General features: G+C 41.9%; 1 protein-coding gene across 1 annotated transcript in view; it reads left to right on the top strand.

Moving 5' to 3' along the window:
* The first annotated feature begins 559 nt into the window (after positions 1 to 559).
* Positions 560 to 9,496, top strand: part of il22ra2 (interleukin 22 receptor, alpha 2) — a 9,852-nt gene continuing 915 nt past the window's right edge. Inside the window, 6 exon segments of the mRNA XM_034184790.1 lie at positions 560 to 833; positions 2,032 to 2,143; positions 5,099 to 5,150; positions 5,152 to 5,281; positions 7,838 to 7,980; positions 9,266 to 9,403. Of these exon segments, the coding sequence (XP_034040681.1) occupies positions 770 to 833; positions 2,032 to 2,143; positions 5,099 to 5,150; positions 5,152 to 5,281; positions 7,838 to 7,980; positions 9,266 to 9,403 (639 nt within the window). The 5' untranslated portion in view covers positions 560 to 769.

Genomic DNA, 9,496 nt, shown 5'->3' with positions numbered 1-9,496 from the left:
ACAATTTGCCAGAAGGTACATCTGAGATGTAAGCCCAGATTTGAGGTTATGGTGGGGGGAAAAAAAAAAATCCTCCTCTATACCACTTCATCATGAAGTTGTATAACTGGGGATACAAAATGCAAAACATGCACTGTGCACAATTTCTCTAATCACAGCCACAGAAGCCTGTAACTGGGTTTGTCTTGGTGGCTTTCCTCAATCTTCTTCTTGCACAGTCACTCAGTTTTGAGAACTGTATACTCCACACAGATCTACCATAAAGTGCCATAGTGTTTGTATTTCTTCATAACTGATACAAGTAAAGTCTAAAATATATTCAGTGACTTGCAAATGTTCATGTATCTATCCCCTGACTTGTCTGAAGAAAACTGGCAATAAAACAGATTATTTGCAGGTGTTATACCAAAGGGGCTGATTACTTGTGCAACCCATCATCTTGGTTTTAATATTTTTAATTAATTTATATCAAGTTGTAGAGATTTGAGTTTGAGTCTAAGGATTTTTACACACACATTTATATGTGTGTATGTGTGGGTGTAACTGTAAATAAGGTGTTCCTTGTAGGTAGTAAGTAAACAGACTATTCTTGCGTAAACTGGGGGGGGGGTCATCTAGTGAATTTCACAGGATGTAACATGATCTTGACATTGCACAGCCTTCTTTGTCCAACAATACCATAAATGTATGATGGAATGTGATAGGGGAAGTTGACGGTCCGTTAAAGGCGGGGTGTCGCCATCAGCATCAGTCCACCAGCATCAACACCATGAGCCGCCTGCTGCTCGGAGCCCTGCTGCTGGGAAAGCTGTGCGTCTGCCTCACAGCCACAGGTAAACTCTGCTCGAATCACTTCACTTTAAAGTTCCACTGCTTTTTAATCTGCTCACTTCTGACCTCACATGGAAATGTTATCTCTTTGAAAATGTCCTTTTTTTGTGTGTGTGGATGAGTTTTTAAATGTCAAATTTGTGCTCAACTGAAATTAATCAGAGCATTTTTTAAAACTGGTTTGGAAAATTAAATCCAATGACATATTATTCATTGCATTTATCAGAATTTAAAAATGTATGTTTGGGATGTGGTCATCTGTGCCATTGTGCATGTTGTGGTTTTAATTACGGAATCTTGCCACAATCTAGGTCGCAAGACAAAAGCATCCAAACAATGTGATGAAGAATACAATAAAAAGGAGTCCTGCCCTTTGGAAAAAAACCTCTGATCTTTGCTGCATCAGGGGCGGTACCAGGGTTTTAGGAGCAGGGTCACACCTGAGGTCTTTATGCACATACATGAGTAACTCCCCCCCCCCCACACACACACACACACACACACACACCCACACCCACCAAAAAGGAACAAAAAAAGGTCAACTGTAAAGTTTGACAGGTTTTCACCAAACCTGGTGAGAGTTATGATCATCTCCTGGATGTAAGAACCATTACATCTGAGAGGCAATGTCTGGAAGTGGGGGGGGCTGCCGCCTGTATTGTTGTTGTTCACTCTGATTTTCACCCTTCTTGTTTATATTTTTAAAAAGTTAATTCATTGCTGCTAAATTAAATGGTAAATGGACTGCATTTATGTAGCGCTTTTCCATCTACATCAGATGCTCAATGAGCTTTACAATAATGCCTCACATTCACCCTGATTTGAGGGTGCTGCCATACAAGGTACTCGCTACACACCAGGAGCATCTACAGGATTAAGGACCTTGCCCAAGGGCCCTTAGTGTGATTTTCCGGTCAGGCTGGGATTTGAACCGAGGATCCTCTGGTCTCAAGTCCAACGCTTTAACATTTTTACATTACATTTTTAATTGTGCACATGAAACCTTTTACTGTATTTATGACTCAGTTTATGTGCTTTATTATTTTATGTTTCTTTCTTTTTTGCTCAGTTCTTTTGAAAAGACCGTTACCCCCCCCCCCCCCACCATGGTCTTAAAAGTTCCCATTGGAATAACACATTGGGCGCATGTATTTACTTGTCCATGAACCAATAAGTGATCAATATTCTGTTTCATTCCAGAGATCCTTGCTCCTCCCGCCAACGTAATGTTTGATTCTGTGGATTATAAAAATGTTCTGCGTTGGAATGCGACCAACAGCAGCTTGGCGCTGTACTACGTCCAGTGGAAGATGTAAGACACACACACACTTGCACACAATGAGTGAACACGTGAGCAATCACACAACTCTTCTCTATCATGTTGTTTCATGCTTTATATTTTGGGGTTTTAATTTCTGCAATAAATGCACAAAATTGCCATATTAAAACACTTTATTTTGAAATTATTTAAATTTGTATCATATTGTTATATCGATCTCCTTTGGCTTATTTCACTTTGATGCCGTCATAAAATTTTTAAGGCATCGATAAGACGTCCCAATACATCTTCACATGACATGAAACATCCCAGTCCAAGAGGACACGGCGTCATCTCAGACATCGAGTGCGTTAGCTTTTGTGAGGTGGAGGGTTATGAACAGATAACCAACATTTTTAGTTACTTCATGCACACATGCAAAATTACGACTTTTTAACCCGTTTATGGCCAGATTTTTGTTTATAAATGGAGAAAGCTGCATTAGTACCTTAGAGATTTTTTTTTTTTTTTTTGTGAGTAGAAAATAAGTGATACACTTCTGCAACAATTGTTGCCAGTGGGGCAAAACAGGTTAAGTGTCATCAAAGCCTGTGTGTTTGATCATGCAAAGACAACGACACATCAGAGGTGACACTTCATCACAGTGCAAATGGTACTCCTCATCTGAATCTCCAGAAGTAACAGAAGACAAAAAGTAGGTCCAGCAATACCCAAGGATCCTCTGAAGAGACCTGGTATCATTGGCATCTAGTCCTCAGTTAAGGTCACTGGTAATGTCGACTTTCACCACAGTAGAGAAGCTTGAATCTCGACTGGACTGGGTGCTTGACGTGAGGACGTTTCGCTTCAAATCACAGAAGCTTCCTCAGCTAAATTCTTGCTCTGGTAGTCTGACTTCTGTCTTGACTCTTGTAGAGAAGAATAAACCAGAAGCCAACAAAAGCTGGAGTTTTTTTACCTAACCAGACCCCTCCTACGAGAGGCCGAATGCTATAGGCTCTCGGTAGGAGGGGTCTGGCTAGGTTAAAAAAAAAAAAAGTCCAGCTTTTGTTGGCTTCTGGTTTATTCTTCTCTACAAGAGTCAAGACAGAAGTCAGACTACCAGAGCAAGAATTTTAGCTGAGGAAGCTTCTGTGATTTGAAGCGAAATGTCCTCACGTCAAGCAACCCAGTCCAGTCGAAGATTCAAGCTTCTCTACTGTGGAAACCACCTGGACAACTGAGAGCCTACACAGAAAGACTTTCACCACATACAGATAGGCTTCTGATGGACAGGTCCAGTTAGTCATTGAAAGCCTGGAACCAGGACAATAGCAAACCCAGACACAACTATTCCTCACTCAGCTTCTCAAGTTTGTCATCAGGATATCAAAATGGTAATAGGACTGCATGTATGTAAGTAAGCTCAAAGTGCTTATAATGATGGCTTACATTCATGCGCACACTCACACCACGCAAGGTGCTCAACTGCACACTGGGAGCAATTTAGGGATTTTAAGCCCTTACCCAAGGGTCTGTGAGGATTGAACTGATGATCTTCTGGTCACAAGCCCGTCACTGTAACCACTAGACCAAGGGCAATCTGTTGATTAGGAAAGATCACACCATCATTTGTCGAAGTGCGGTCAGTAAACCTTTGCTGGTAAGCAAAAAGGAAGGATTAACAGTATAGAGCCAGAACACTTCACTGAGAAAAGTTCAGAGATTTCTGCCCCAGTTCCACACAGGACTCAGTGTCGCAGGTAGCACAGCATGAAGTCCAGGAAGTTCTTGGACATCCCTCAAAGTATTTTGAATGTCCCGGAGAGCAGCCTAGTCAACTGAAACAATGCTTTATGAAAACCGACATAGGCTCAAAGAAGCACTGCAGCATTTAACACTTGTGTTATTTGAGTATATCGCACGGCTAGAATACGCTCGATGGGTGACTTCTTGAGCATTAAGCCAGACTGTTCCAGTCCCTGAGCAGCAAGTAAGCGGGTTACAAAACCATATCAATAATAATTCCTTGCAAGCACTTTTCCTGGCACAGAGAGCAGAGTTTATACTCCTGTAGTTACTGCAACCCATGCAATCACATGCTCGTTTCACAGATTGCGACCAGTCGTTATTCCAGTCCTAGGAAATGATACTCATGTCCCACATTGAAAACAAGATTTTTAATCCCAGAAGAACAGCATCTCCACCTGCCTGGAGGAGCTCAGCTCTGATGCTGCAGATTCCTGAAGCTATCCCAGCCCTCAGCTGTTTTACATCCTTTGAAATCTCACCAAAATTCAATTGGTTGCAGCTGAATGGACAATCAGCAGCAAGAACCCTAGCACTGGAGATGTCCCACCATCCCAGCAGGAGGATCAGCCTTATGCAACAGGTTAAAATTAGAAGCAGGTCGAGGGTCACTAGACCACAGCTGGTCGAACAAACTCCCCCTTGTCCACTCTCAGGGCCATAGCAGCCCACTTTATCAACTCCCAAAACATCCTAAGTTTACATCAAGCTGCGCATGACACAGATATGAAACACCTATGGACACCGGTGACTCCAATACAATCCTGGACACTGAAAGTGACTCCCACATTCCATTAGGATGTCCAGTTGCATTCATGTCTGTAAGTTCTCTAACCAGATTGCACTCAAATTCCACAGAAGCAGTCTGATCTTGAAATTTGGTCAGATTTAATCTTGTGTATCTGAGCAGTCTGAAGACTTGAATCTCCTGGCAACACTGCCAGTATTAAGAGTACAACTCTCAGTATTTTTTCCAAAATCACAACAAAATTATTGTTGGGAAAACAATAGGAGGGAAAAAATGTTCCCGATTGCAGCTGGAGGCATCCACATTAGAATTTCAGTCTTTACAGTTTTGTTTGGGCAAGGTGTGTGGCACTGCCAGGCTCCACCTATTACACTTTTGTTCTGGGCCACCAGTGTTTTGTTGTCGTTGAATCATGCGACTCACCTCAGACATCTGCGCTCTACGTTCCTCAGTTACGGTGAGCCGCAGTGGTTGGATGTGAACGGGTGTCAGGGAATCCGGAACAAACAGTGGTGACGTCAGCGATGTGACCTCTGACCCCAGAGAGTGGTACTATGCCCGTGTGCAGGCTTACTCGGTTCCCTCCAGCAAATCGACTTGGAGCCTGTCGCCCCGCTTCAGCCCACGCTGGGACAGTGAGTACTGCTCCTCCTGCTCTCTTTGGCTGCTTGCTTCTTCAAACTGATGTACAGTGCATCTGGAAAGTAGTCACAGCGCTGCTCATTTTCCAGATTTTTTTTTTTAATTTTACAGCCTTATTCCAAAATGGATGAAATTCATTTTTTTAAATAAGTATTCACAGCCTTTGCTATGAAGCTCAAAATTGATCTCAGTTGCATCCCATTTCCACTGATCATCCTTGAGGTGTTTCTACAGCTTAATTGGAGTTCACCTGGGGTAAATTAAGTTGATTGGACATGATTTGGAAAGTCAAACACTTGTCTGCATACAACCCCAATTCCAATGAAGTTGGGACCTTGTTTGAAATGTAAATAAAAAAGGAATACAATGATTTGCAAATCCTCTTCAACCTATATTAAATTGAATACACCACAAAGACAAGATATTTAATGTTCAAACTGAGACATTTTTGTTTTTGTGCCAAATATTTGCCCATTTTGAATGGATGCCTGCAACACATTTCAAAAAAGCTGAGACAGGGGTGACAAAAGACTGGGAAAGTTAATGAATGCTCAAAGACACCTGTTTGGAACATTCCACAGGTGACAAGTTAAATGGAAACAGGTGAGTGTCATGATTGGGTACAAAAGGAGCATCCCAAAAGTCTCAGCCATTCACAAGCAAAGATGGGGCGAGGATCACCACTTTCTGAACAACTGCGTGAAAAAATAGTCCAACAGTTTAAGAACAATGTTTCTCAATGTTCAATTGCAAGAAATTTAGAGATTCCATCATCTACAGTCCATAATATAATCAGACGTTTCAGAGAATCTGGAGAACTTTCTACATGTAAGCGGCAAGGCCGAAAACCAACACTGAATGCCTGTGAGCTTCGATCTCTCAGGTGGCACTGCAATAAAAACTGACATTGTGGAAAGGCTCTTACCACGTGGGCTCAGGAACACTTCAGAAAACCATTGTCAGTTAACACAGTTCGTCGCTACATCTGCAAGTGCAAGTTAAAACTCTACCATGCAAAGTGAAAGCCATACATCAACAACATCCAGAAATGCCGCCTTCTCTGAGCCCAAGGTCATTAGCAAGACAATGCCAAGCCACATTCTGCACGTGTTACAACAGCGTGGCTTCTAGTGCGGGTACTAGACTGGCCTGCTTGCAGTCCAGACCTGTGGCCCATTGAAAATGTGTGGCGCATTATGAAGCGCAAAAATACGACAACAGAGACCCCGGACTGTTGAACAAATTAAGCCATACATCAGCAAGAATGTGAAAGAATTCCACCTACAAAGCTTCAACAATTAGTGTCCTCAGTTCCCAAATGCTTGAGTGTTGTTAGAAGGAAAGGTGATGTAACACAGTGGTAAACGTACCACTGTCACAGCTTTTTTTGAAACGTGTTGCAGGCATCCATTTCAAAATGAGCAAATATTTGCACAAAAACAATAAGGTTTAACAGTTTGAGCATTAAATGTCTTGTCTTTGTGGTGTATTCAATTACAATTCAATTACATTTCACACAACGTCCCAACTTCATTGGAATTGGGGTTGTTAAGGTCCCACAGTGACAATGTCGGTCAGAGCGCAAACCAAGCATGAAGTCAAAGGAATTGTCTGTAGACCTCTGTGACTGGATTGTCTCGAAGCACAAATCTGGGGAAGGGTACAGAAGCATTTCTGCTACTTTGAAGGTCCCAATGAGCACAGTGGCCTCCATCATCCATAAATAGAAGACGTTTGGATCCACCAGGACTCTTCCTAGAGCTGGCCGCCCATCTAAACTGAGGGATCAGGGAGAAGGACCTTAGTCAGGGAGGTAACCAAAAACCCGATGGTGACTCTGTCAGAGCTCCAACATTCCTTTGTGGAGAGAGAACCTTCCAGATAAGTGCACTAAGCTTGTGGCATCATATTCAAGAAGACTTGAGGTTGTAATTGCCACCAAGGCTGCATCAACAAAGTATTGAGCAAAGGGTGTGAATACTTATGTAAACGTGATTTCTTTTTTTTATATATATATATATATATATATATATATATATATATAAATTTGCCAAAAATAAAAAATACTTTTTTTCATGCTATCATTATGGGGTGTTGTGAGTACAATTTTGAGAGGAAAAATATGAATTTCATCCATTTTGGAATAAGGCTGTAACATAAAATGTGGAAAAAGAGAAGCCCTGTGAATACTTTCTGGATGCACTGTAGCTTTGACCCGGAAGAACATGTCAGTCCAACAGTCTGAGTAGTTCTTTATTTCAAACAGGAAGTGCAGAAAATCCACTCATATATAGAGAAGTATAGTATTAAAATACAACATGATACTCTAAGTTCAGAGTGTTTCACTTTCATGTGGGATACATGATATTTGAAAACAAAAACCCTTGTACCTCAAATACACTTTCATGTCAAAGTTCGGCAAGACATTTTGTTCTTTGACCATTGTGCGTTATTTCCGCTCCTGTTTTTTCTTTTAATTGTATATTGAATCACTTTTTTTTACTGTTGTGTGCACTTTGTGCAAATAATCTAAACCTTCTCATCTGCAGCCAAAATCAGTCCACCCGTGCTGAAGCTGAACATCACAAGGCAGGAAGTGGTGATCCGTGTGAGGCCTCCCCGCATGCTGGTCCGGAAGATCCACAAAGTATTATACTACAAAATCTACGTCATACACTCCAGTGGAAAGGAGGTACACACACACACACACACACACACACACACACACATATATATTATAACAGCCAAGTGGCCTCTGTGTGCGTATGTCTGTATGTCTAAACTGTGGAGAACTGACATTTGCCATTTGGTATGTTTATGTATTTTGGGTTAAGGATGAACACTGTGAAAATGGAAAGTTGATAGAACTAATATTTTTTGGAGACATTAGCGATATTAGCTAACAACAGTGACCAATGGACTTTGTGCTGCAATGCACCATGGGAGTTCAGTGTTTTAAATATTATGGTTCGTGTTAGTTTAACAGTGTTGTTGGTGTTACTGATTTGTGTTTTTGTCAGTCAGTTGGTTTAGTCAGTTAAGTGTCATGTTGCCATCACCATGTGTGGGAAGCAGAAGTGGGACGAAGTCACTCTCAAGTCATGAATCGGCAAGTCCCAAGCCAAGTCTCAATTCATAATGACCACCAATTGTTTGCAAGCTGACTTGAGACTTGACTTGGGACTTCCAGATTCATAACAGTGGTGGGAAGCACAGTGCATTTGATGTCTTCTGCCACCGTCTGTTTGTGGCTATGTAAAAATATAAGCATCTGCTTGCAGCAGAATACAGAAAAGACCCAAAGCTCTGCATGTGTGCATGCATGTAAGTTTAATCAGACAAACTGGGGAGAGCTGGCGTTTACCATCTGGTGTGCTTATGTATTTTGGGTCAAGGATGAACGCCACCAAAACAGACATTGACAGGACTATTTTTGAAGAAACTGTGGATATTAGCTAATAACACTGGAAAGTGATGATTTAGATATTATAGTAAGGCGTTTGCACCCTTGTACTTACTATTTGTTTGCAAGAGGAAGTCAACTTTGACATAAGGCGATTATTCAACTGATACCACTTCAAATAATTTGACATTTAAGTGAGATTGCACAGAGGTGTGCTACCTTCATTTGGGTGCTGTAGGGACAGGGGTCACCCACCCTGCTCCTGACGGTCACCTACCCTGCATTGTGTTGAAACTCTCCCTGCTCCAAGTCAGCCAATCAAGAGCCCGGAAACACCAGACTTGGTGACTCTGTTCTGGTTGCAGCAGGCAGACATGGAAAACATCCAGGAGCAGAGTTCATGACCCCTGCTGGAAAATATTAGTTATAAACTCTGAGAAATGTCGTGTTTGTGTGAAAATGATAGTGTTGTAAAGTGTATCATTAAACACTGACTCATGAAGGCTGCATGGAGAACTGGTAAAATACTGCTGCAGAAACACAAATGCATCGTCTCATCTCACCTCCACTTTAGGAAGTGTTTAAGCTGGAGTGTTGCTCCAGGACAATGACCCTGAGGCGCGGGTCCAGGTACTGCATCCAGGCTCAGACCATTCTGCCCCTGCAGGGACGGAGCAGCAATCGCAGCTCAAAGAAATGCGATGGCACACAGGTACGAATATCAACGTCAATTAAATTTATTTGTATAATGCCAAATCACAACAATGGTGCCTGAAGGCGCTTCACACGATTGGACCCTGAGACA

The sequence above is a fragment of the Thalassophryne amazonica genome, chromosome 13 (assembly GCF_902500255.1).
Source record: "Thalassophryne amazonica chromosome 13, fThaAma1.1, whole genome shotgun sequence".
Classification (NCBI taxonomy): Eukaryota; Metazoa; Chordata; class Actinopteri; order Batrachoidiformes; family Batrachoididae; genus Thalassophryne; species Thalassophryne amazonica.
This window is presented reverse-complemented; position numbering and strand designations above follow the sequence as displayed.